The sequence below is a fragment of the Salvia hispanica genome, chromosome 6 (assembly GCF_029641045.1).
Source record: "Salvia hispanica isolate PSC_SH4W2 chromosome 6, Shi_PSC_v1, whole genome shotgun sequence".
NCBI lineage: Eukaryota > Viridiplantae > Streptophyta > Magnoliopsida > Lamiales > Lamiaceae > Salvia > Salvia hispanica.
The window spans coordinates 21,751,758-21,779,450 of record NC_142697.1 but is presented as its reverse complement, the minus strand read 5'-3'; the positions used below and the strand labels follow the sequence as shown (position 1 = coordinate 21,779,450).

At 39.9% G+C, this 27,693-nt stretch overlaps 5 protein-coding genes and 1 non-coding gene across 7 annotated transcripts; 4 read left to right on the top strand and 2 right to left on the bottom strand.

Annotated features, from left to right (window-relative positions):
* The first annotated feature begins 947 nt into the window (after positions 1 to 947).
* On the top strand, positions 948 to 3,194 carry LOC125204086 (S-type anion channel SLAH3-like). Of its 2 annotated transcripts, none has more exons than XM_048102634.2 (4): positions 948 to 1,272; positions 1,358 to 1,762; positions 1,846 to 2,593; positions 2,720 to 2,974. In XM_048102634.2, exons 1-4 carry the CDS (start codon positions 1,174 to 1,176, stop codon positions 2,833 to 2,835), a joined length of 1,368 nt encoding a protein of 455 aa, XP_047958591.1. In that variant the 5' UTR covers positions 948 to 1,173; the 3' UTR covers positions 2,836 to 2,974. The 2 variants fall into 2 exon arrangements, with proteins under 2 accessions (XP_047958591.1, XP_047958590.1); XM_048102633.2 differs by having other exon boundaries at positions 952 to 1,272; positions 1,846 to 2,616; positions 2,720 to 3,194.
* A 428-nt stretch (positions 3,195 to 3,622) lies between these two features.
* Positions 3,623 to 8,215, top strand: LOC125208465 (plastidial pyruvate kinase 2-like). The gene is made up of 12 exons (XM_048108091.2): positions 3,623 to 4,044; positions 4,481 to 4,768; positions 5,233 to 5,398; positions 5,490 to 5,624; positions 5,737 to 5,847; positions 5,983 to 6,071; positions 6,310 to 6,372; positions 6,449 to 6,624; positions 7,062 to 7,164; positions 7,248 to 7,396; positions 7,542 to 7,650; positions 7,852 to 8,215. Exons 1-12 carry the CDS (start codon positions 3,811 to 3,813, stop codon positions 7,957 to 7,959), a joined length of 1,731 nt encoding a protein of 576 aa, XP_047964048.1. The 5' UTR covers positions 3,623 to 3,810; the 3' UTR covers positions 7,960 to 8,215.
* Positions 8,216 to 10,343: 2,128 nt separating this feature from the next.
* LOC125208718 (U2 spliceosomal RNA) lies at positions 10,344 to 10,539 on the bottom strand. The gene has a single exon (XR_007174199.1). It is a non-coding gene; the product is annotated as a U2 spliceosomal RNA (small nuclear RNA).
* A 3,524-nt stretch (positions 10,540 to 14,063) lies between these two features.
* On the top strand, positions 14,064 to 16,705 carry LOC125208446 (putative inactive receptor kinase At4g23740). Its single transcript, XM_048108063.2, has 3 exons — positions 14,064 to 14,211; positions 14,429 to 15,710; positions 15,842 to 16,705. Exons 2-3 carry the CDS (start codon positions 14,498 to 14,500, stop codon positions 16,492 to 16,494), a joined length of 1,866 nt encoding a protein of 621 aa, XP_047964020.1. The 5' UTR covers positions 14,064 to 14,211; positions 14,429 to 14,497; the 3' UTR covers positions 16,495 to 16,705.
* Positions 16,706 to 16,824: 119 nt separating this feature from the next.
* On the bottom strand, positions 16,825 to 19,164 carry LOC125204898 (uncharacterized). Its single transcript, XM_048103667.2, has 4 exons — positions 18,830 to 19,164; positions 17,885 to 18,203; positions 17,229 to 17,287; positions 16,825 to 17,126 (listed from the first exon to the last, which is right to left on the bottom strand). The coding sequence occupies exons 1-4, from the start codon at positions 19,029 to 19,031 to the stop codon at positions 17,095 to 17,097; spliced, it is 612 nt and encodes a 203-aa protein (XP_047959624.1). The 5' UTR covers positions 19,032 to 19,164; the 3' UTR covers positions 16,825 to 17,094.
* Positions 19,165 to 20,458: 1,294 nt separating this feature from the next.
* LOC125204190 (ubiquitin-conjugating enzyme E2-17 kDa-like) lies at positions 20,459 to 23,980 on the top strand. The gene is made up of 4 exons (XM_048102762.2): positions 20,459 to 20,616; positions 23,231 to 23,358; positions 23,517 to 23,588; positions 23,701 to 23,980. The coding sequence occupies exons 2-4, from the start codon at positions 23,248 to 23,250 to the stop codon at positions 23,842 to 23,844; spliced, it is 327 nt and encodes a 108-aa protein (XP_047958719.1). The 5' UTR covers positions 20,459 to 20,616; positions 23,231 to 23,247; the 3' UTR covers positions 23,845 to 23,980.
* The last annotated feature ends 3,713 nt before the right edge of the window (positions 23,981 to 27,693 follow it).

The window sequence follows — 27,693 nt, the reverse complement described above, 5'->3', positions numbered from 1 at the left end:
TCGAAGAAATATACTCCAATTTAATAAGGAATGGCGGCGTGCTAAGCTCGTTGTATTTTACGAAACCCCAATTTAATTAAAAAAAATCAAGTGCCTTCAAATTGATGTGGTGGGCGAATATGACTTGATCTAAAAAACACGAGGATAATTAAAATTCATGATATGAATTCGGATATTATTTCAGTATTAATTGTCAAGCTGATCTGTTGTTCACAACATATTTGACTTAATGATGTAGATGTAGTAGAAAATATGACGGTGATCATAATTCATAAAGCAAAGGGCCCTCAGCGACGGTGGGAACATGCCACGATGACTTATAACTTAATAAGTTATCACTTAATTAGCTATAGAATATATGGATTTCTTCATAGGCGTCTGCTTCAATTTGTAGTTTAACATCACTAAGATAATAATGTTTAGTGCTGCTTATTAATACAGCTGTACTAATTTATAGTACAAAACTTTCTATTGAACTAAAAAAGGATTATTGATGGGAATATCCTAGGACAATTAGTTTACGCCGCAGTAGGTAATGGTTGTTTGACCCGAAAACTCTGCTTAATTGATCAAATTGTTTAGAATAATCTGGAGACCTATTTGCTGTAGAGAACCTACGCCGTCCATTTTTCTGACAGCTACACAAAGAATTTAGGTCGTGTTGGCATGTCTATAGTAAAATAATTTGACTACGAAAAATAAATACTCCATCTAAATAAACGCTGTGTTCTAGTAGTATCTTCATTTTTTCCCTTTAAAATAAGCATTTTGATTTGCATTATGAGCTCAGTGTAGTTGGATAAATATGATTTGGTCTGAATAAGGAGTAGGGAGGTTCCGTCTATTTTGTGGTAATTAGCTGTGTTTTTAGTAATAAATGATTTTAGCAATGATGCCAATTAAGACAAAGCTGGTGTGCTTCATATATATAGCTCACCTAATGTTGAACTGATAGTGTGTTTTTCGTGTTGAAAATATGCGTCCTTATCATTGAGCGCAGCTAGCTGTTTTGTTTGCACACGCGGACTCACATCACATTCCACATTAAATTCACAGCATCACTTCGCCTTGTTTCTACTATAGTAGTGCTACAAGATATATTTATATTGGTGTTTGTGTTTGCCAAAATTCAAGAATTAGTTGAGACAAAAGAAGTTGATTAGAGTTAGAGGTATGACGAAGAATGAAGAGCTTCCTTCACTGATCAAAGCCATCAGCGACCATGAAGTAGCTGGTTTTGATGGCGTTGAAGCCCCCCACACATCACTTTCTGTAAGTTGCATCAATCATTTTACTTACTAGTACTACTTTTCTTGTATGCATATATGGTGAAAGATTTTGGCATCGTCAACAACAGGGAATCGAAGCAGCTGAAATCGAGACGCATTCTGTTTCGATCAGCATGCCGCCTTCACCGGTCGAGCACAAAGCAAAGAGAGTTCTGTTCGACGACGACAGCACAAATCTGGCGCCTCCTCCCTCTGCTCCAACCACCATGTTTTACTCTCAACCAATCCCAAAAGCCTCCGCCCTGCACGAGGCCATCACCAACGGAAAATCCGCCCCTCTCCCGCCAAGAATCAACAAGCTCAGAGACAAGAGGTACGACTCCTTCAAGACATGGTCGGGCAAACTCGAGCGGCAGCTCACCAATCTCCGCGGCCGCCCTTGCGAACGAGAGCCCCACCGTGTCGAAATGGGAAGCGTCCCTGTAGACCGATACTTCGACGCCTTAGAGGGCCCTGAACTAGACGTCTTGCGTGTATGTTCATAATCTAATTTCTATCTTAGACTTGTCAGACTTAAAATAAAATGATCTAAAATGTGTGGTTTTATCATCAACAGCCGTCGGAGGAAATACTTCTGCCGGAGGACAAGCTGTGGCCGTTCCTTCTCCGGTTTCCGGTGTCGTCGTTCGGTATCTGCCTGGGAGTGAGCAGCCAAGCCATCATGTGGAAGACGATATCTTCAACCGAATCAACAAGGTTTCTCCACATAAGCCCGCACATAAACCAGGTGTTCTGGTTCATCTCCATCGCGGTGATGGCGGCCGTGGCCGCCATCTACGCGCTAAAGCTCGTCTTCTACTGGGAAGCCGTCCGCCGCGAGTACCACCACCCGATCCGGGTCAACTTCTTCTTCGCGCCGTGGATCGCCCTCCTCTTCCTCGCGATGGGAATCCCGCCGTCGATCAATAAAACGCTGCCGAAACCGCTCTGGTACGTCCTAATGACTCCGATCTTCTGCCTCGAGGTGAAGATCTACGGGCAGTGGATGTCGGGAGGCCAGCGGCGGCTGTCCAAGGTGGCAAACCCCTGCAACCACCTGTCAGTCGTGGGAAACTTCGTGGGCGCATTGCTGGGGGCGTCGATGGGGATAAAAGAAGGGCCTATTTTCTTCTTTGCCATTGGATTGGCTCACTACACTGTTTTGTTTGTCACGCTCTACCAGAGACTTCCCACGAACGAGACGCTTCCCAAAGAGCTTCATCCGGTCTTCTTCCTGTTTGTTGCTGCGCCTAGCGTCGCCTCCATGGCGTGGGCGAAGATGGTCGGCTCCTTCGATTTCGGGTCGCGGATCGCCTACTTCATCGGCATGTTCCTCTATCTCTCCTTGGTATAGTTGTAAAAAACTCGCAGCATTGGGCATGATGATAACAAGTAGAGAGTGGTTGTGGAGTTGGAGTATATGATTAATGTGGTTGGTAAATTTGTTGCAGGCGATCCGAGTGAATTTCTTCAGAGGGATAAGATTCTCGCTGGCGTGGTGGGCGTACACGTTTCCGATGACGGGAGCAGCGATCGCGACCATAAGGTACTCGAGCGCGGTGGATAACGCGGTGACGAAGACGTTTGCGGTGATACTGTGCCTTGTGGCGACGCTTATAGTGGCGGCGCTGCTTGTGGTAACGGTGATCCATGCCTTTATATTAGGGGATTTGTTTCCCAACGACATGGCCATTGCTATAAGCGAGAGGAGGCCCAAATCATCCACCACGCGGAGATGGTACCACAGGCGAGCTGCCAGCTCCGACGCCGCCGTCGACCAGTATCTTAAGTTTTCCGATGCCAAAGACGCCGAGCTGGTGGAGACTCAACCAGCTGGACCCTGAGATGAACACTAATAAACCTTTTGTAAAGTGTGAGGGATTTTTGTCGACCATATAAATGGAATACACTAGATGTTTCATCAAATTCTACATTATGTTTTTAACTAATCTACCATGTGGCTTAACCCTATGAAAAGGCAAAACTTGTCCACAAAACCAACTATAGGATGCATATACCTCAATCAAAATTAATTACTTATAACTAGAGCAGATGGACCATGATCTGCGTCGAGGTGTGTTCTCATATAAATGTTCCAAATTCAATTGAACCAGATAAAATTCCAACAATTCAAACCTAAAACAAATTAAGAATTTAAGTAGTTAGAGACAAATGTAAATAAAATCATCTCAAAGCAAGCATATATGGACTTTAATGGGGCCCTATGGGCTTTGTTCATGGGCCCTTAAAGCGCTTTCTGAACCGCACTTACCGTCGAAGCCGCATTAAACATAAACATGAAAGTGAAATCTCGGTTCTACCCCCTCTAAACCCCCAACCCAACTCAACCCAACTGTTTCAACAGCTTAGAAGCAAGTAGCCACCATTTTTCTCTTTCTTCAATTTCGATACAAACGAGACCAACCAACCCCAACAGGCCAAATTTATAGGCGATTTTTCCAATCTCTCTCTCCATTCATACTCTTTTCTCCATCGCATTGCCTCAAACTCCCCTGCCTCTCTCTTCGAGCTTTTTGCTACGATGGCGCAAGTGGTGGCGACGCGGTCGATCCATGCTTCATTGCTGCCCAATCCTAACTCTAGCTCTCCACAGAGCTGCGCGGAGAAGCTGAAACCGGGCTGCGCCTTCAAAGCGAAGGTTTTGGCTCAAACTGAGAGGAGGAACCGTCGCGGAGCCGTGCATGTCAGTTCCCCGGTCGTGGCCAGGAGATCTGCCACGGAAGTGATTCCGGTGTCTCCTCAAGACCTAACCAAGGTTTGTTCTTATATTATACTCCAGTTTGTGTTGCTTTTTTAAATGGTAAATGCTCGTTTCTTGCTTCTCTTCTTCCTCAAATAGTGAGCATCTGCGCGTCTCCGCAAGTAATTTTGAAGCATTGTATACTTGTGGTGTGTGTTGGATTTATGCGATCCGCCATCACTCGCTTGTACTTGTAGTTAGCTGAACTTAATTTACTTGGTGGAATGTTGGAAGCTACTCATTGTTGCTTGTACTAGTATCTTCAACTTAGTTTGGAATTCACTGTTCCAGTTTTTGAGATACTGATTGAAAGAAGAATTGTTTTCCGCTGGTAGAAATCTGTTTCGTTAAATTGATTTAGTTAAATCTGATTATGCTGTGTTGAAGGCTATGTGTTGCTTTATTATTGGAGATGTTAGAGTTTGTCCATTTAATTTATTTCCTTGAGTAGGCTGCAGTGCAAAATCAGTATTCTCAGCTGATTCCCCAACTCGGTGACACATCTGTGGGAGTGTGGTCTAAGCCCATGGTTAGACGCAAGACAAAGATTGTTTGCACAATTGGCCCCTCGACTGACACTAAGGAAATGATATGGAAGCTGGCTGAGGCTGGTATGAATGTTGCTCGTCTTAATATGTCCCATGGAGACCATGCATCACACCAGAAAGTCATTGATTTGGTTAAAGAATATAATTCCCAAGTGAAGGACAATGTTATTGCCATCATGCTTGACACCAAGGCAAGTTCTCTTCCTTTTGCTTTCAAAATTTCCCTAGTGTGGTAAACATGAATTGATTGTTTGTTCCAATTACAGCTTTGTCAAGTTAGCAGTCACTTGCGGATTTTATTGATAGAAAGCTAGCAGGCTACTAAGCTGTCAGTCCCCCTAACGATAAATACCTTAACTATTAAGAATCTACTATAGTCATATAATTATACAGCCGGAATCTTGAAAAGGTAGGGCTAATTTTTTATGTCCTTTCTCGATTTTTTTTAGCAACGATTACTTCTTTGAGCATTTAACTGGCATGTCACCCTACTAAGTAAGACTCAAATAATAAGTCATGAAAAAGAAAGTTTTGAATTAATTCCTTGTGAAGGTCCCTTTTTTTTTTAGAGATGCCCTCCAAAGGTCGATTGTATCTCACTTTGTTTATTACTTTTACTGACGTGCAATTAAGATCATCTGAGTTCTGCTTGCAGGGTCCTGAGGTTAGAAGTGGTGATTTACCCCAACCAATTAATTTAGTGCCGGGTCAGGAATTTACATTTACAATTCAAAGAGGAGTTGGGACTGCAGATTGTGTTAGTGTCAACTATGATGATTTTGTTAATGATGTAGAAGATGGGGACATGCTTCTCGTTGATGGTACATAATCGTGATTTTTGTATATTGTGATTGACATATTAGGCTATCTATGAACTCTTAAGCTGATGTTGACCACTGCTTGATCATACAGGTGGTATGATGTCATTCTTAGTGAAATCGAAAACTGAAGATTCAGTGAAATGTGAAGTCGTCGATGGAGGAGAACTTAAATCTCGGCGACATCTTAATGTTCGGGGAAAAAGCGCAACACTTCCATCCATTACTGGTTAGATAAAATAGCACATGTATTGAATCATCTGTTATTATTGCTTGTGATTGCCATGTATCATGTTCGATTTTATCCCCTAAGTAATAATCTTCTGGCATTAATCCTACAGACAAAGACTGGGATGATATTAAATTTGGAGTCGACAACAAAGTTGACTTTTATGCTGTGTCGTTTGTCAAGGATGCTGCTGTGGTCCATGAACTAAAGAACTATCTCAAAGGTAAATTTCGAGCTCTTGGTCAGAGAATTGGCCATATAATTATAGTAGTGGTACACTTTAAAAGTCAGTTGTATTTCTGAAATAATAAGTTTTCTCTCTCCTACCTACCCCCCCCCCCCCCCCCCTCTTCTGCAGATGCTGGTGCAGACATTCACGTCATTGTGAAAATTGAAAGTGCAGATTCCATTCCAAACTTACATTCAATCATAACTGCATCCGATGGGGTAATGGAATATAGCTCAATTGCTTTGGGAACGATGATGCAACCAATTTTTGAATTTTGTCGAAGTTACACTTATGCAAATATGTCTAAAGAATTTGATTGTAATTTGGATTCATGCTGTTTGGCAATTATTACCCTTTAAATATGTATGTTTAATGTGGAAAGTCACTCTGGTAAACTAAGGAATTCAAACTGTGTGAGATAAAGTTAATAGTTTCTTTTTTTTTTGTATTTTTTAGGCTATGGTTGCTAGAGGAGATCTTGGTGCTGAGTTGCCAATTGAAGAAGTCCCTTTATTGCAGGTAACTCATGAGATTTTCTTTACAAAATCAGGCCATTGTAGCAATATGTTACAAAATCAATTTATTTCAACTGTAGGAAGAAATTATAAGGATCTGTCAAAGTATGGGAAAAGCAGTCATAGTGGCAACAAATATGCTTGAAAGCATGATTGTACATCCTACTCCTACACGAGCAGAGGTTTCAGATATCGCTATTGCAGTTAGGGAAGGTGCCGATGCAGTTATGCTTTCAGGAGAAACTGCGCATGGGAAGTAAGTAACTTTTCATTGATTATGATATTAGACCACTCATTTGCTTTGCATGATTAAATTAGTTGGGCTTCTGTATTCAGGGATGGATGCAGCTCATAGCTAGCATGGGCAAATGCCCCACCTCAAATTTCATCACATATATATATAATATACATTATAAAATTAATTTGTTGTAATTTCTCACTATTTGCCCCTCTTGAAACTCTTAAATTTTATCTATGTATAATTTTGCCCCTCTTTATATAAATTCCTGGCTCCGTCCCTGTCTGTATTAGGTTATATTAGAGACTTATATTAAAGATAACGGTAACCAATAAACAAATACCCAGGTAATAATATTAGAATTGGAAGCAAAGAAAATATAAGAAAACATGAACTCTCCTGCCCCAAGCACACCGCTGCCAATCTCATTCTTGGATACACTTTATCCTTAACAGGTTCCCTCTAAAAGCTGTCAAGGTCATGCACACAGTCTCGTTGAGGACTGAGGCTACTATAGTTGGTGCACAAACTCCTCCAAATCTAGGATTAGCCTTCAAGGTCAGTCTAGTTACTTCTTAAATTGCTTACAAAATGTTGACCATATAGTCAATGTCTTTTATTGTTTAATCATTATTTTGCAGAATCATATGAGCGAAATGTTTGCATTCCATGCGACGATGATGGCAAACACACTCGGAACTTCAATTGTTGTCTTCACTAGGACAGGCTTCATGGCAGTTCTACTTAGCCATTACCGGCCTTCTGGCACAATATATGCTTTCACAAATGAGTGAGTCACATCATTGTATTGGAACTTAATGTTAGGTGATATCTATATTAAAGTAAAATGATCACCCCTCGGCACTTAAAACATGGTATTAAGCATTGACGATTGCAGCCATAACTTGATTTCATCGTTTTTAATTATGTAACAGTAAGAGAATACAACAGAGATTGGCTTTGTACCAGGGGGTTTGCCCCATACACATAGACTTCTTGGAAGATGCTGATGAGACATTTGCAAATGCATTGGATTTACTGCAGGTGGAGTTTCATCTGTTCTTTAGCTTGACTTTTAACTTCTTCTTAAGTTATTATATGATGCATTATCTCATAATGTTAGATATTGTCAGCTTGTAGATTTTGCATTATCTTGGTCTTGCATCAAAATCTAGCTCTTTTGGTTCCTCTTTACTAGCATACGAAAAGGATAACATGTCTTGTCCTACTTTTTATCTCCTATAGAAGCAAGGAATGGTGAAACGAGGTGAGGAGATTGCTCTTGTACAAAGTGGGAAACAGCCGATCTGGCGGTTCCAGTCCACCCATAATATTCAAGTTAGGAAGGTGTAGTGAGGAAAGGGGAGATTGAAGATTCATCTTAGCAAGGATCCAACTGGAGGAATCACCGTTCCACGGGTAACCTTGATGAAGCAACTGCTATTCAGCTAGGTCATATCGTTGGGGGTTTATATTTCTATTTTCATGTGACTTTAAGCTGGGAAATTAGACTTGTTATCTGTATTACTATTGTAGCAGTGAAGAGTTGCAGGAAGTTTTTCTCACTCTGTATCTGTTCAATCAATGATTTAGTTGTCCGTTTGTCGAAGTTGATCTCTGCTCTTCACGGTTTTCAGCTGAGAAAATAGGAGTACTGACATTTTTTCCCACCTTATGTGAATAAATAATTATGTAACAAGTGTAAGAGGTTAATTAGTTATCGAATAGAAAATCAATCGGTTGGTGTGACAATCTTTGAAAAAAGCTCCAAATAAGTAGTCAGTGCTGTAATCGCAGGGCGGATTGTAGTTGAAAAGCCCGGTCCAGAGATATAGGAGGGAGGGTCGCAGTGGCCGGCTAGGTTTGGGTGAGGAAGGCCACCGCAACGTATTTGTAGTTGGAGAGGGTCGGGATTGTTGGTGGATGAAACGCCATTTTTGACCTTGTCTGGAGAAATGCATATATTTGCATTTTGATTCTAGACATTTTTTTTATACTCCGTACTTATATATATACTCCCTCCGCTCAGTATTTGATATATACTCTCTCCGTATTCAAAAATAGAAATATTTGAAACGACACGAATTTTAATGTACAATTGGTAAAGTAAGTGAGAATAATTGGTAAAATAAGAGAGAGAAAAGGAAAAATGAGCAAAGTAAGAAAGAGGAAAAGAAAAAAGTAGTGGAAATAGAGTTAGTGGACTGTGGGATCTCTATTCTAAAATATAGAAAGTATCTAAAGTTTGTATTTTTAAGGAACGGCCAAAAATGATAATAGTTGTTATTTTAAAAAACGGAAGGAGTATTTAATTATTGAGTTATTTTAAAAAATTGTTGATTTTATGTAGAAAAGTGAATAGAATGTGGGTTTAATTTTTAGTTGTACTCCCTCTGTTCTAAGGTAATTCAGTCGTATTCTTTTTTAGGTTATTCAAAAATAGTTTAGTCATTTTCTTTTTTAACAAATTTTTTTTTTCTCTCATACTTTACTCCCCCAATTAAATTACGTCGTATTTTTTTAGTAGTAGAGTCATTTTGTTATTTTGGTACGTTCCATATTAGTGGAGTCGTTTCCCTTATTAATAAAAGTCTACACATGTTTCCTCACTTACTTTGCTCTCTCTTACTTTATTCTTTCTTTACATTTCTACATTTTTTATTTTTCACTTTATTCTTCCTTTATTTAACTCACTTTACACAATTTTTCTTAAGTCGTGTACCAAAAAAAACGCTTCCTTTACTATGAAACGGAGGAAGTACAAATCTAGTTATATACTATTCCCTCCGTCCCCGATTAAGAGTCACACTTTGACCGGGCACGAGTTTTAAGAAATGTAAAGAAAGTTGGTTGAAAAAGTTAGTGGAATGTGAGACCCATTTTTTTATATTGGTTTTATAATAAAATGTGAGTGAATTGAGTTAGTGGAATGTGAGACCTATTTACTATCTGTGATAAAAAAGAAGTTTGACTCTTAATTGGGAATAGACCGATATGGGAAAACGTGACTCTTAATCGGGGACGGAGGGAGTATTATGGATTTTAAAAAAAAAGGCAAATTTGAGGTCATAAAACCCTTTAAAAAATCAAAACGGGCAAAAGGAGAATGGCCCTCAGTGTAATCTGGTCCAAGCAACATTCAAAACAACTTACTTACAGTTTTGAGGATTTTCAGTTTAAGATGAACCCAATTCGATTTATACTTAAAATTGGCATCGATTCTATTAAAGAACGAGTAAGGAGAAAACAAAGGTCTTATGAAAATTTCCACCCAAACTAAGATATTCTTGAGTAATCTTTAATTTGAACACTGCTGCCAAAAATTTATTTTTGACGCAAAAAAACATGAAGCTAGTTATGATCACTTTTGTTTGAACCTATTGTGATACTCTCCAATTACGAGGAACCAGAAAAGAAACCGGCAAAGAAGTAAAATTTAGTGCTTCTCTCGATCCATGGAATACGCCTTTTCTTTGAGTTCGTCGTTTGGGAAAAACCGATTTGTTCAAAGAGTACAGTACATAATTTACTTTCTAAATACGCCACACAAATTATGGACGTTGATAATCAAATAAATATGCAGACACTGAGAGACCTATCCTTTTCTAATCTCTTTGCAATAGGGTGGCCTCAACCACATGGGCCATCCCAAAATATTGCCCACGTAAAACACTTGCAAAGCAACGCAGTCACAGCGCATTATTAATTTCCTTCAACAAATGCTTACACTGGAATTGGTGGGGTGCGCCAGGCCCAAGCAGTAGTGTAATGCATGGGCGACGCATGAAAGTCCAAATAGCAAGCTACCTTAATGGGCTTTCCCCCTCAAAAAATAAATTTAATATCGTGTGGGCCGATGGCCCACATATCAGATATTAAACTGATAAGAACAGATACTACACTTGATCTTAGCCAAAAGGCCGAGAAAGGTATGAGTCTCTATGCTCAAGGCCTTGTTGTTTTATAATCCTCTTCATCTGTAAAACTACAGTAGCCTATTCGATGTGGGATAATCCCAACAAACTCAAAGCTCCATCTTTATTATGAGAAAGATCACAAAACACTATCAAACTCACCCTAATAACCCTTGGGATTTCATTTATCTGCTTCACAAGTTCTTTTCTTCTACACCTTGTTGGTCTGGGTTCTTTTTTGTTCAGTTTCCTGTAAGTTCATTGTTTGTACACTCTTCTTGTTTGAAACCAAGTTTCCCTGTTAAAGAATTGAGTAACGGCCAAAACAAATCTAATGATGAGATGCAGAAGCAAGATCTTTTGAACAAGTTCATGGTAATACCTTGTTAATAATTTCTTTATTAATTGAAATCTTTAAAACGAGAAGATCAAAACTGAATAAATACACGCAAAATGTAAAAATTGGTGAGACCGAAGAATGAAATGCAAAGTTTAGACAGAGTTTTGGTTAGGATTGTTCACTGAGGGCACCCGGTATGGTGCTGATTTTTGAAGAAGCAACTCGCGTAGCAGTGAATCGGGGAAGCTTTTCGGAAGGAGAAGCACGAAACCAGCTTCCTTCATTTTTCCAACCAAGATATCCAACTCTTGGTATATCTCCTTCGAGCATGGACTCAACATTAATAACACTGGGTATTTTTCTTTAATCCTCATGATTGATGAACCAAAGTTACATCCTTCCATCTCCAAGCCTCAACATTGATGTTTGATAACAAGATATAGTAACCTGATTGATGTGTAGCCAATTGGAATAGATGATCAGCCGCTACCACTTCAATATCCATGCTATTATACACACGACAAGCATTTAGTAGAGCTCCCCATAACCTATCACTGGGGCATCTGCTTAATGCGAGCATAGGCCTCATCAACCCGACCAACACAGCCAAGTGCGTAGATCAATCATGCAAGCTGAAAGAATTGAGACAAATGCTATACTTAAATCCTGCATATTGAAGTCCAAGAAACAGCATCCTCGATTCTCATCTCTTCAAATACTTTGACTAAGCATTCTCCACCTGACAAATTAGGTTTCAGCCCTTCAATTCAACGTAGATGTAATCTCCACAAGCCGCAACAACACTAGCTCTGGTAATCAAATCAACTTCTATCCTCTGCCTCATTAGACAAAACATTATTCACATTTCATACCACTAACTCCTTTACAAAGTATGAGTAACAACCAGAGAGAGACTACAACTAAAAACTTTATTTCCTGACACACCTCCAATGCTTCACCAAAGAATATACCTATACGGAATTCCATCGATTCACCTCCACCAAATTCCCACATTTCCCATACATGGCAAGTAGACAGGGTATTTTTATACATCATCATACAAATGATTACTCACATGACATTTCAAATGACACTATTTCTCTCTGGAATTTTGCCGAACAAGTTGCGGTTGAAATCGGTTTGATAGCCAGGAGGGACATGTCACAGATGATCAAAGCACATGGGTTGGAAGTGGCGGTTATAACATGGCGGGAATGTCGTTGGGCTGTCTACCACTTCCTTAAACTGCATTTTTTAATAATCCTTCTGATTTCTACAGTTGTCCTTTTTCAAAAAAAAAAATACATTTTAAGGAGTTTGGTTTGGTGATTGAAGTGCATGTTATTGTTAATTTATTCATCCCAACCTGGTAGTTTATTGCATTCTTCTTAAAAGTTGATGATTTAAATTAGTACATACTACTCCTATTATTTATTAATGTGCGTGATAATGTTATTGTCTCATTAAATAGGTGATGTTCTACAATCTACACCCACATTTCTCCATTAATTTAATCATGTAATACTAACATTTAAAATAACTTTTACCACCAGAGAAGTCTAACCCAGCTAATTGCTATACCTTTTGATAGTAAGTGTAAGGGGACCCCACACGAGCCACGTCATGCAGTAGGTGACATATTGAGGCGGTGCTTGTGGAAAAGTTAATCAATCTAGTAACTGTCGTGGAATTTTATAAATACATAGTACAAAAATTAATTAAGTAGCAGAAATTAAGGAATTAATCTTTAACATCAACTAAAATATTGATATGATGTGTCTTACAACTAGGCATAATATAAAAAGATTGGCATGGTATACAGCCATATATGAATTGATACTATATTGGTAATGGTAAATAAGTATGGCCATGTGTACATGTGCGTGCTTGGTTCACGTACGCAAAATCATAATTGTCGATCTTACGTGATATTGACCATAATGTTTAATTAATATTATGTAGAAAAGTAAACACGTAGTGATAATGATATTTGAAGAAAAAAAAGAAATTAATTATTGGGGAGGACAGGGCCCCATTGAGTAACTTGTACTCTAAATTTAGTAATTATAGGAACTACTACATTCATTAAGCATCGTTGTTATACTTGAATATACTCCCCATATTGTTCAAATTTGACTCGGTGCGGGTTTTAAGAAATGTGAAGAAAATTAAGTTGAAAAGTTAGTGGAATGAGAGTCCCACATTTTAGAGCATCTCCAATGGAGGCTAGCCGATCGCGAGCGCTAGCCGATCCCTAGCCTCCATTGCGGCAATTTAGGCTAGCCGATCGGCGAGCTCTAGCCGATGCGTTAGCCGCCATAGCAGGCTCAATTTCAGCTAGCCGGTTGCATTTTTTATAATATATTTTTTTTATTTATTGCATTTTTTATATGTATTTTTTATGCATTCTTTTATTGCATTTTTTAATGTATTTTTTTTATGAATTTTTTTAATTATGTAATTTTTTTTAGGATGTATCTTTTTTTAAATTTATATAAAATTATAGCATTTTTTTTATTGCATTTTTTATGTATTTTTTTTATGAATTTTTTTTATTTATGTAATTTTTTTTAGGATGTACCTTTTTTTAATTTATATAAAATTATTGCATTTTCTCGTATCTGTTTCGTAAATTTAATTATGTATTTTGCGTGATTGTAATTTATTTATTTTTTATAATTTTGCTGGCCTATGGCTAGGCTATTGCTTGTCCAGTTTCTTGTACTGATGATGTGGTAGGAGGAGTTTTTGGCTAGGCTATTGCTAACATATGGCTGGCCTAAAGCCATTGAAGATGGTCTTATAATAAATGTAAAGAGTTAGTGGAAAGTAGGCTCTATTTATCAAAAATAGAATTTTTTTTTTTATAATGATACACATTCCGGGATGGAGATTTTCTTGTAAAATTCCAGCATTTGGAGCCCGACCGGCCACCCTAGAGACAATCCCCACTGCCCAAAAAAAGAAAAAAAAAATGAGCAGTGCAGTATGAGAATTGAGATTTGAGAGTGGTGCAGTGCAGTTACGTGAGCTGCGTAGTAGCTAGTTTTAAGGTAGTCGAAGTGGTTAGTTTGGCGAGCACGTGCAGCCCCCACTCTTAGCGCGCCATTATAGCACCACAACTGCACTCATCTGTAAACTATCTACTCCATATGCCAACAATTCCTTTCTTTATTTAACACCATCATTTATTGCTCGGTCCCCAACCAACTTCTCTTCCTTTTTAATCTATTTTGGTGGACTTCATTTCTGCAACGGCCGCTTTCATCACATTCTGAATCTGATCAATTCTCGGTTGTTGCGTCTCTCTTCATCTCAATAAACCTCCCTGCTCTCTCTTCTGCCTTGCAGGTTAGGACTACTATTTTGTTTCTCTCTCTACTGTTTTATTCGAATTCTGAGAGAAATTAGAAATACACACACGTTACTTTGTTTTCATTGCCTCGCCTCTTTTGTCTCTAATAAAACCTTACTTTAGGATTTTGGTTGGTTGACCTAACGTTATTTAGAATATTCAAAATAACGGCTAATACATTGAATTTTTTTCCTTTTTCTCGGAAATTTACAGCCATGGCAGATATATATCCACACTAGTACTATTTGAGTTTGAGGTTTGTTTTGTGTGCTAGTATAAAAAATGGGCCTCAAGTTCATATTCTCAGCAATTCTGGTCTACTGCGCTGCTATGCCGTCGCCTGCAACAACGGAGCCCGTTGACGACAAACGGGCTCTGCTTGATTTCATAGACAGCGTTAACCACTCACGGAAGCTGAATTGGGATAACACCACCTCTGCTTGCAGCACTTGGACTGGAATCACCTGCAGCCGTGATAATTCAAGCGTCATAGCCGTCCGATTACCCGGCGTCGGACTCAAAGGCGTTATCCCTTCCAACACGCTCACCCGTTTATCTCACCTTCAAATCCTGAGTTTGAGATCCAACGGCCTCACGGGCTCTTTCCCTGCCGATCTTCTGCAGCTTCCCGATTTGATCGGTCTTCATCTCCAGAGCAACGCTTTTGAAGGCCCCCTGCCCTCGGATTTGTCGCTCTGGAAGAATCTGACGGCGTTGAATTTATCGGACAATGATTTCAACGGAAGCATCCCGTCTTCGTTTCTGAATTTGACTCATCTCACTCTTTTGAATCTCGCCAATAACTCTCTATCTGGAGATGTTCCTGACATCAATCTCCCCAGCCTGCAGTTTCTCGACTTGTCCAACAACAATCTCTCCGGACTCCTGCCTCGATCACTCTCTCGATTCCCGAGTTCATCATTCTCCGGCAACAACTTGTCCACTCCGCTTCAGACACCATCTCCATCTCCGTCTCCGTCTCCTCTGCCGCGGACGAGGCATTCATCCAAGTTTAGTGAGACTGCGGTGTTGGGAATCATCATCGGCAGTTGCGTGCTGGCGTTTGTGTCGATCGCCCTTCTGTTGATCGTAACCAACAGAAAGGGAGACGACGATGGTGAGATCTTAACCACTGTAAAGAAAGAGAAGCCGGTGAAGAAGATGACTCCCGATGGGAATAGCAAGCTTGTGTTTTTTGAAGGGAGCAATCTTGCATTCGACCTCGAGGATCTGTTGAGGGCCTCTGCGGAGGTGCTCGGGAAGGGCACGTTTGGGACGACGTATAAGGCGGCTTTGGAGGATGCTACCATCGTTGCGGTCAAGAGATTGAAGGAGGTCGTCGTGGGGAGGAAGGAGTTCGAGCAGCAGATGGAGATGGCCGGAAGTATCAAGCATGAAAATGTGGCTACTTTGAGAGCTTACTACTATTCCAAAGATGAAAAGCTTATGGTTTACGACTATTACAATCAAGGCAGCGCCTCCTCGTTGCTACACGGTATGATAAGAACACACATTTTTGGTCATTTTTTGTCATATAACTCCATGATCATGATATATCTACCCTACCAAACTGCCCTTAAGGTTATAGATTACTACTAATCTGTGATGTGTTGTTATGATCATCAGCGAGGAGAGGTGGCAACCGTGTTCCTCTAGACTGGGAGACACGCCTCAGGATTGCAACGGGCGCAGCGAGGGGCATCGCGTGCATCCACACGCAGAGTGGAGGGAAGCTTGTTCATGGAAATGTGAAGGCCTCCAACATCTTTCTCAACTCCAAGCATTTTGGCTGTGTGTCTGATCTCGGGTTAGCAACGGTGATGAGCCCGGTTGTGGCGCCAGCAACGCGGAGCTCTGGGTACCGAGCACCAGAGATCACGGACACTAGGAAGGCGTCGCAGGCGTCTGATGTCTACAGCTTTGGAGTAGTCCTGCTCGAGCTTCTGACTGGGAAATCTCCGGTTGCTGGGGAGGAGGCAGTCCATCTCGTTAGATGGGTTCATTCTGTTGTTCGGGAGGAATGGACGGGTGAGGTGTTTGACGTGGAGCTGCTGAGGTATCCGAATATAGAGGAAGAAATGGTGGCGATGCTGCAAATAGGCATGGCCTGCGTGGCCAGAGTGGCAGCGCAGAGGCCGAAAATCGAAGAGGTGGTGAGGTTGCTTGAGGACATTAGAGGAAGAAGCAGCACTCAGTCTGCTGGAACAAGATCTCCAGCTTCAACTCCGGCTCCAACGCCGCCTCTCACGCAGATGGGATCACCTTCCAATCGTGACTAGATTCTTGCTTGTAAACTTCTTTAACCACTTTTTTATTCTTTCACTACTATTGGTCTTTAATTATTAACTTATCATTTCGCGGCTAAGTTACAGGTCATTGCTTAGTTTGTATTATTGATTTTCTTTGACAATTCGGTACCCAGAGAATTGTTGACAAAGTTTTCAATGTTTGTTTATGTACTCTGAATGTGCAGCTCATACTTTGATTTTACATAGGGAATGGTAGTACTTTACAATTAGTACTTTTGCAATCATACCAAGGAGTGCACATAAAATAACAAATTTCAAAAATGACAAATTTTGTGCAATACGCACAAGGGGAAAATTCAATAGTCGATCAAATTACTTTAGATACAACAAATAATAAGTACTATCATATTTTACATGTTGATCTACTATAAATATAATTATATACCCACAGTAAGTTCTGCATTTCTTGCTGGTCAGAAAGCAGAGGAAACATTTTGCTCAAAATCAAACAAGATACATGAAACAATTCGATAAGGCCAATTTGATCGTGACTCGTTGATTGCAACATACCACTCTGCAACACCAAACATACTTCCTACAAGTATTAGACATCGACGTCGTATGCGCAATTCATCTCTGAACAATTCTTGTTTTAACACCACCTAAGTTAGTGCAAGGAAATCATCAAAATGTAAGCAGAATCAAAGCATATACAACATCAAGTCTACTGCATAAAATTGAAGACATGTAAATTTGAAACAAACCTTCTTCTTCCTCAAACTGGACTTCCTTCGCTACTTCTGCAGCTGCATTGTACTCAAATCTGCAGGCATTGAACTCAAATGCAGTTAGGCGATGCTCAAGAGCAACTAGAAGCTCTATCATTTGATCTTTCTTTTTATAGTGCACAGAGAGTTTATCTACATGTTTTAGAGCACATAACCAATCGTACGATCCTCAAAAACAAAGATATTAGATAGGCTTAATTTAAAAATGACTAAAATGGAGCAATGTGTCTTACTCTAAGGAGCAGACAAGTTTGTTTTCGTGTTAAACATGGCTCTAGTGCACTGAAAACTCATATTTCAAAGTCTATAACCCATTGTCCACATAACACACTATCTGTCTATTAAGCATAAATGTTATGGTTTGTTAACTTATTACCAAAGTTCAAATGTACTAAGAAAACAGCAAACCGGAGCTACGGAGCAGTAGCAAGTACATCTCAAGTCGAAAGAATGATGATTTTCCTCAGTGGGAAGTAAAACAGAAGAGTATAAATAGAAGGGAGTCTCCAACACCTTACAAGAGTACTACTCCAAGCGTGTAAAAGATCTAATCTGTTTCTACCACGCTGATAACAAGAAAAAGCTACCTGAACAATTACAACAGATAAACGAAGAAAGGCTAATCAGATTACCTGTCAGATAAGGCAACCTCGAGTTCATAGTCTGAGGCACTCTTTGTAGCATCCACTAAGACTGTCACAATTTCCGTCTTTCTAGTACTAGCCATGAGTAGGTCATATTCTGTGGGAATAATAATTGCAAAGAAATTATCGCTTAGTTCACTTAAACACAATTTATCAACAGCAGCAAGGGCTATCCTTCTTTTCAGTGCATCAGTCTCTGGATCCGCAATGTAGATGGCAAAATCAGTAACGAGAAGTATACGGCGTTTCATCTTGCCCGAACCAGTGAACTTTATAACTTTATCAGCAAACAACACTTTTCTGTCACCTGCGACATGATTCAATAAAACATAAGTAACAAGGCACAAACACATATAATCTACGCATACATACATAGTTACGTACATGTCCGACTCATGGTGAAAAAAAATTAAAGCTTTAACTGGCTGGATGGCCTAATATGGCAACACATTCTTTTGTTGCCATATAGTACCATATAATGATATATCTCCTAGCAACTATCAAAAGAAACCCCTATCACTCAGTTGCCCTATATGCGATCATCAGTAACTCACAAGGACACCAATATTGTAACAAGCACCATTATGTTTATGTCTAATTTCTTGTTCTTTCTCCATGTTTTCTTTCCTCTCTTCTACCATAGCTACAGTTGTCCAAGAACTTGACTAAAGCAGATAGAATTTGTCCTCAACTTGGAAAATGAATGAGAAAAAGAGATTCAAGCACCTAGTTAAGAAAAGGTAATACTATTAAAAAAAAATAAAAAGAAGAAGATCAACTAATGTCTATGAACAAATTGAGTGCAGCATAAGGGAAAGCAAATCAAAAAACGAATGCTTGACGCAAGACACTGCTAAAAGTGTGAGAAGTCAAAATGTTGGATCACGAAAGACGAATAAGAGAATTAATGACAAAAGCACAGTAAAATCAAACCTTGTTTGTCGAGAATCTTCATAAGACGAGGTCGGGACTGAATATCGATATAATCACCCTGATAATCCCGAAGGCGGGAGGCTTTCCGTCTAACTTTGACTCCCATAAAGGGATCTAGATCATCCGTCACATTGGTGTTTACATCGTAGCGAGGCTCCGAGGTATCGATTTGGATCCGACGGCTCGAGTTCAATCGCGACATTTGCAGAATGCTCTGAGAAATATTATAGAGCTAAACTGCACAACCACTAGACGGAGGCGACCGTAGACGCCGATCTATCAGGAGAACGACAACAAAAGGAGATCTTTCCAAAACAATTCATGTACTAATAATAAAAATACTAAATTATATCATTACTAAAAAAAAATAAAAAAATACTAAATTATAAAAGCTTCATAATATTATTTCTCCCTACTCCCTACTGTTATAAATACTAGCATAACTTTACAAATTTTCACCATCATTCCTCCAAATTCATTTTCCATCACCGTAGATTCTCGCAGCTTTCTAATTTCAATTTTTAATTATGAAATATGACATTCTTACTTTATAAAATTCGATTTTTTAATTTTGAAAAACAAGTCTAATTTAATTTAATCTAATGTATTTTATCCTACTTTTTCAATTTCAAAAACAAATCTAATTTAATTTAATTCTCTACTATAATTTCTTACTTTAGGAATTTGAATGGCATGTGCATATTTAGAATTAGAAGCTTGCATGACAGTTGATTTTTTTTCTTTAATATTTTATGTTGCTTTGTTTTCTTTTAGTAGTAGTACTATTTCTCATCGGCATCTCTCATTCTCGTGGGAATTCTAAAGAATAAATACAATTGCAGATGTTACAGATTATAGAAACTGTAAAATTATGTAAAAATTGCAGATTGGGTGGCCAAGACGTGATGTGCATGTGATATAGGAGAGTAGTATATATGTAGAACTTTGTGAATGGTACAAGTATAAATATGTTGAGATATTTGTTCAGTTGGGGGTCTTGGTGAGATATGTTAAAATGTGGATCTTGGATAAATAACTTTCGATATTCAATTTACTTTAATATTTATAATTTGATACTCCATATCCCTGTTCAAAATAATATCAGGTTATATTAATTAAAATATAATTATAAAAATATATAATGGCAAGGTGATTTGGTTAAAAAATCAGTAGCCCGCTTTTCGAACAGATACATATGTCAATACAGTATTTTATGCTATCACAAAACGATGTACTAGTAAAATTGTGGGCTACTTCCACAGTGGAACGCCTCATGATAACTTCCATAGTGGAATTTTATTGCTAAAACATTTTAGTACTCCTATATTTATTTATATATACTAAATTTAGGATCACTTCACACTCATAACATCCTTGATTATAGTTAAATTACATTACTTTGTCCTTGTATTAGTATTCCTAAATCCTAATTCATTATCCACGAATTCTTACATAAGATCTTCTACATGTTCTGATTAAAATTTACCCACATTGATTCAATCTCTCAAAAGCAAAAAAATAATTTTTAAAGTTGAAAATAAAATGTAAAGTTTGTTGATGTGGAAATGTATGGAGCCCACGTACGATATAAGTAATGGGAAGAGGGCCAATGAGAGGGCGTATGTCGACACAATGAATATCCCCAAATTAAAGAAGAGAGAGAAAAAACGATTCTCCGATCAAAGAAAATTAATTATCCATGAAAAAAGACTCAATTTTGTAAATTTCACCATTTATCATTCTATTTGCTTTGCGATAATTTTGTATATCCAGCGTTGTTTCTACAGGTATTGATTGCGTCCAACTTGTCGACCCCGTTATTTTTCATATTCGATTAATCTTTTTTTTTTATGAGAGAATTTTATTTGAAGATGAGTAAGAGCACTCCCAATGGAGTTCCCTAAAAACTCCCTTATTTCTCCCTAACTCCTGCCACATCAGCGCCACATCAGCACCAAAATTTATCCCCAGTTTTTAGCCAAGTGCTACATTGGTTTCTCCCTTATTTCTCCCTTATTTCTCCCTAACTCAACATTTCATTTTTACATCATTATTTTTTATATTATTTAATTTTCCCTACAAATGTATTTAATAAATAGACTAATAATGAACAATTCATCGTTGTATTAATCATTGGAAAATATAATACAACGAGAAAAAAAAAACTACAAATAAAAAACGCAAATAAACAAAGATTTAAAAAAAAAAAATCTAAGACGGAGGGGCCGGAGGGGCGTCGGGATCGAGCCCCAGCGTACTCTGCAGGTGTTGGATGCATTTCCAGAGGGCCGCCTTTTCTTCAGGGGTCCCGCCGCCGGTGAAGTACAGCGTGTACATCTGGGTCAGATTGGCGACATTGCTCGAATAAGTGGCTTTTTCTAAGTCGATGACGGATTCCGACGCGACTTCCGACGTTGCGCCCTTCCCCTTCCGCCTCCCCTTCGCCTTCTTCACTCCCTCCGGGCGCTCGTGCGGACCATCCCCACTCAAGTCGATGTGGGCCGCGCTCCCCTCGCTCTCCGAAACGCTAAGTCGCGAGCGCACCGATTTCCCGTGCAGCGCGTCGTGCATTCCCGTCCGGAATTTGGGGAGATCCTTCAGCTTATCGTAGATGTTCCAATACTTGAAGCCCTTCGTCGACAAGTACTGGCTACTATACATCCGGATGGCCTCATCTCGGACCATGTGCTCGTTCTGGCCACTCGTCATGTGAGTCATCAAGTTAGAATAAATACCGTTGAAGTGCCCGCAGTCCCTCATGAGGCGCTCCCAATGCCGACGGATCGCCTCGCTGCCATGGTCCTTCATTGAGGCAGTCTTGTGGCTCCTGTACTTCGCGGCAATCCGCTCCCAGAATATGATCTCAGTCTGGTAGTTGCTGCGCTCCGCGTCCTGTGACGTGTCCGCCCAGCAGTCGGCTATCAGCTCGGACTCTTGCAGAGTGTAAGTAGTCCTTACCCGCTTCGGCCTCTCATCGGAACCCGTATCAGTCGCAGCCGACGACGCCGGCGCCTTCCCCCTCCCGCTCCTAGAAGGCGGCTCGGTGGGCGTTTCTTCCACCTCGAAGTCCTCCGCGCTCAGTGTCGCGGCCTGAGATTCTTGGTCGCCTGGGGTTGATCCGGGGGTGTCGAACTGGGGCCGATACACATCGTCGGCTGGAAAGGGCATTCTGCCGGCAGAGTTGAAGTACGGAGAAAGTCTCCGCGCCGGAGGAGTCTGCAAAGGAGACGGACCCCCGTATGGAAGTTGGCCGGGAGGAGAACCCATCGCCAACAACGACTGCATCCACTGCTCGTTTGCTTCATCCGTGTTGGGAATTTGTGAACTCGACTCTTTCCCCTTACCCTTATCCTTACCCGATCGGGAACTTTTCTTCCAAAAGCTCATAATTTTGATGAAAATTGAAGATTGGGAGAAGAGATTGAAAATGGAGAGAATGAAGATTGTGGGTGATGAATGGAGGAAGTGGAGGAAATATTTATAGGGGTGGAATGTAAAATAGCCGTTGGGTTCAAAAAAAAAAAAAAAAAATTTTAATTATCGCCGATTATCGCCGAGCGTCGCCACAGTGGCCGGCGATCGCTCGGCGATAATCCGGCGTTAGAACGCCACTCGGCGAAGCAACGGCAACATTATCGCCGAATTATCGCCGACTTCGCCACAATGGCCGGCGATAATTCGGCGATAACCGGCGATTTATCGCCGAGAATTCGCCACCTCCATTGGGAATGCTCTAAGTTTTGTTTGCTCGCTGGCATCGAAGAGGATCTTAAAGGAGCTCAATGATCTTCAGAAGGATCCTCCTACCTCTTGCAGCGCTGCTATGTTTCTATTTCTTTTATGCGTTTTCTTCTAAAATTGTTGATTTGCATTACTTGTTTTTTGCCAGATCTTTGTTTTCTTCCTAGTTTTTCCCTAGTTGGTTTTGGCTTGGTAGTTTGTAGCATTTCTGTTGGTCTTTTGCTATATTTATATTTCCCTTTTCTATTATTAATTGTCATTTACAACAATCCAGTTTTTATAATACTCTTACTCAGTAATGAAACAGCATTTTGTGTTGGAGTACCGGTTTCAATTGTAGCATTGCTGCTACTTTAATTTGGAACCCAGCTTTCAAACAATCATTTGTGGTTATCTATTAGAAGTAGACCCTTAACTAAGATTTCCCTTTACCCAGTAATAGAACATAGTCAATTCTCCACATTGATTGCAAAATCATTCATTCCTCTCTGGCAGTGGCATCTATTTTGCTGAATGCTTGTTAATCCGAGCCACTCTTTAAGCTGTGACTATTGAGAATCTGAAAACGAAATGCATATTAGCCGTTCTGATCATATGTAGTGTGCATGTCTTGCTACCTGACTTAACTTCCTAATGACTTATGCACTCTGCATATTTCAGGTCCTGTTGCTGAGGACATGTTTCATTGGCAAGCTACCATCATGGGTCCTCCAGATAGTCCGTATGCAGGTGGTGTTTTCCTAGTTACCATTCATTTTCCTCCAGATTATCCTTTCAAGCCTCCTAAGGTCATTTACACTCAACAATGCAATTATCACTAGTTTATTCTTCACATTGCTGCTTGTTATGGAGAATATGATATCGTGTCTATCAGAAGCCATATATAGGCACTTTATCAATCAAAATATGTCTTTCTTATGTATTTAATATTTCACCAATTCTGCAGGTAGCTTTCAGAACACAAATATGTCTGGACATATTGAAGGAACAGTGGAGCCCTGCACTTACCATTTCCAAGGTTCGTTATCGTTATGGACGATAACCTCTGATTGAACTTTTACTAGAAAACCTCCGATTGAATGAATCCTCGGGAGTCCAATTTTATTTTGAATAAGAAATCGTGTTTCCAGGTGTTGCTCTCGATATGTTCTTTGTTGACGGATCCAAACCCCGATGACCCGTTGGTGCCTGAGATTGCCCATATGTATAAAACGGACAGGATCAAGTATGAGACCACAGCAAGGAGCTGGACACAGAAATACGCCATAGGATGATCCTTAAAAAGATTTATAACTCTAAGTGTGAAATACTCTAATCTGTGTTTAAAGGGAAGACATACGGTACTACTTTGAAAGTGTTGTATTTATATTGAACTTGAAAAACATTTACATCTATTAGTATCTCTGTGAATGATGTCTCAGTTTTAACTAAATCGAAAAAATATTGTCACTTCAAACACAAGGTATTGTTCATAACTCAACCAGAAAGTTTTTTTTAAAAAAAAAACAAAACAGAATCGTAGAGTTGATATAGCATACTGTATTAGTATTATGTTAAAGATTTAAACATAGATTTCGTAAATGAAAAGATAAAGAAGAGATTGTAAGAGGCAATGTAAAGGCCCATCAAATACTAGGCTTTGCGAATTGGGGCTTGATAGATTAACACTGAAATTATCCTATTATATAATGAGTAGTGCTATTTAGCTATATTAATTTTTAGGCTGTAGCAGACCATAAAGTATTTATAATTTTCATGTTTCGGTGATACGTTTAACATTTTTTTTCTGTGGCATTTAACATCACTATTTAATGTATTTATTAAATACCACTCCATATATCTCATTTATACTCTCTCCGTCCCGGATTAAGAGTCACACTTTGATCGGGCACGAATTTTAAAAAATGTAAAGAAAAGTTGGTTAAAAAAGTTAATGAAATGTGTGACCCACTTTTTTATATTGAATTTATAATAAAATGTGAGTGAAGTCAGTAGTGGAATGTGGGACCTACTTACTATTTATGGTAAAAAATAAAGTGTGATTCTTAATTTAGGACGGACCGAAATAGAAAAATGTTATTCTTAATCGGGAACGGAGGGAGTATTTGACTACATTATGGTCAAATAACTATTTTCTTTGATTAATTATAGTTCAACTAGCCATGAGATATGACATGTAACCTCTATGGATTATGAGAAATGGTAGATGTTAGAAAATATAAGAATGATAGCTCGTGATGCCACCACCTATGATAGATGGTTGGTGAAGTGGCTGGACCCGTAATATGGAGTAACTTTTTTAATTTGTTCCAAAAAAGATGATATAGTACATTTCAATTAAACATAACAACACTTAGGTCATCCACAATGGGGCGGACGATGCATCGTCTGCTACTGTGGCATCGCGAACAATGGCTTAATCACCGTCCGCGCCCGATCGATCGTCCGCGGATGAAGCACGGATGATGCCCCATCATCCGTCGCATCGTCCGCCACTGTAGCAAAGCGGACGATGCGATGGACGATGCACACGCGTTTTCAGTTTTTTTTTTAAAAAAATTTTAATCAATTTTCAAAACCTATATATACCTCTCACTTTTCACTTCATTTTTCACTTCTTTCACTCTCAATTTCACACTATATTTTCTACATTTCAAACTAAATGAATCCCGGAGATTACCCAAGTCCGAATAGTCCGATGTTCGGTGGTGCACGATGGCCGGGTATAGAACCCGATGAATATCGGCCATTCGACACCAACACGCAGTACGATCTCGATTTCAGCACGGACTCGTACGGGCTACCAACATGGAGCCTTCTCCCGCCAGCACACCGGCCCCATCTCGCGGCCGCGCCTCCGCAGCGGACGCCAATGCCTCGGGCTTCGCGACCAAGAAGAGGCGGTCCAAGGCAAAGAAATTGCCGTTTACGACGGTGAATGAAGAGTTCGCCCCGGGTAGGATGAACTACACGCCGAAAGAATCCAATCGTCTTGACGAGGTGTTGGATTGAAATTTCCGAGGATCCGGTGTTCGCCCACAACCAGAAGGTTACTACGTATTGGGAGCGCATCGCCGAAAAATACAATGTGGCCAAGCCGCCGACTGCCTACAAGCGCCAACGGGAGCCGCTCCGCAAGCATTTGAACCAAATAAAGAAGCATGTCAACTTGTTCACGGGGGAGTATGACAAGTGCGAAAGGGAGCAGGCAAGCGGCGAAAGTCTCGCAGATGTGCGCGACAAAGCAATCCAGTCGTACATGTCATTGTACGGCGATTTCAAGCACTACCAGTCCTAGGCACTCTTGAAGGAGAAGCAGAAGTTCGTTGGAGGTATGCTGCCCGAATCAACAGCGGCAAAGAAGAGGGCGTCGAAGCGCACCTTCGGTGATTATACAAGCAGTGAATGCGGCCATCTCCAATGGACCTCAACAATCCGATGTTCGAGGATGATAGTTCCGGCACACCAATGTCCTCCCGGCGTCCCCCCCGGGCATCAAGGCTGCCAAGGGCAGGGGCAAAGCGACATCCTCGTCCGCCGCGCCGCCAAAGCAGGCCTCGAGCCCAACCCCGAGCGCGACCACGACTCCGTCTTCGGATGCGGCACATGCCTACACGGATTTGGTGGCCTCCTTTACATACTTGGATTTTATATGGTTTTAGAGGGTGGTTTTGTATGGATTTGATCATATTTGTCTATTATTGGACGTGTTTATATATACTTCTCCATTATGTTGGTATGTTGACCATTTTGTTAAGAATGTGTAGAAAAAGGTACAAACTATGTGGATGTGCAGTAGCCTTGGTTTGAGACGATTTTTACTGGAGATTTTGAAGTCCAATCAGCCTCATATGCATATCAATCTCTTTGTCTTTGAAAGAGCTTCGCGTGGGTATCTTACACGCTTCAATCGGAGTCCCGTAGAAGAAGTTATGACCGTTTTACGAACACTGCGCTATCCAGAAAATTACACGCGGCCGGGTGAATTAACCACCCGGCCGGGTACTGTGTTTATGCGCTGAAAATGTCAGAAAATGGTCGAAAATCATCACCCGGCCGGGTGAATGTTACTCTTTATAATTCTACCCGGCCGGGTACGTTATTTTGGCGTATTTTCTTGCCAAAAACGCGATTTTTTATGGGGGATTAAAGGGGAAAATGCCTAGGTTTCATGAGATTCTACACTTACCGCCTCCAACACTCACACACACTCCCAAGAACATTTTGAGAGAGAGAATTGAAGATTGAAGACTCTAGATCGGAAGATTGAAGACTTCATTCCTAGATTCATCCACAGGAGTTCTTAGTATCCATCTCTTATGTCTTTCATTGAATTCTTTGTTTTAAACATGGTTTTTGTGAAGAACATGAGTAGCTAAACACCTTTTTGTAGAATTCTTAGTGATGATGCATTAATTTCATAATTTTTATTCAATTGATTTTGTTCTTACCTTGCTCTTGTAGTTATTTGATTATTCTTGGGTTTATTCCTTTCAATTGCTTGATAACCACTTGATTGTGTAGGATTAATTAGATTAATCGGAAGATGAAATAATTAATCTGGAAATAAGAATAATTCACACCTTAATGTAATAAAACTCGGGAGAGTTGAGGTTTTGAGTGAGGTCTTTGACCTAATCGAGCTTTTGGGAGTTAGGGGTTTTAGGATTAGAAGGGGACTTCAATCCTAGCACCTAATCTGCAGGTTTCTCACCTCGGGAGGGGGTTTAATCTATAATTGTGGTCGACTTAGTAACTCTAGAGACACCAGAAGGTAAGACAATTTGATTGGATAAGAGCTTGGAATTGTGCATCGGATCCTTGAGTTCTACAATTTTCTTTATATTATCTTTTCACTCCGTGTTTATTTGCTTTTACTTGTTTATTTTCTTATTATATGCTTTTCGTAGTGTTAGAAAAAAACCAAACCTTTCCCGATTCTCTAGATAGTAGTCAACGTTTGTTCGTGGTAGTTAAGTTGATACGAATTTGTCTCTGTGGGATACGATACTCTTGTTTGCTAATTGTTACACTAGCCCCGTACACTTGCGGGTATCACTTGTGTTAAAATAAGTCGAGTCACTCCTCCGACTATAGGACGTTGTTGGACGCGCACAACGCCC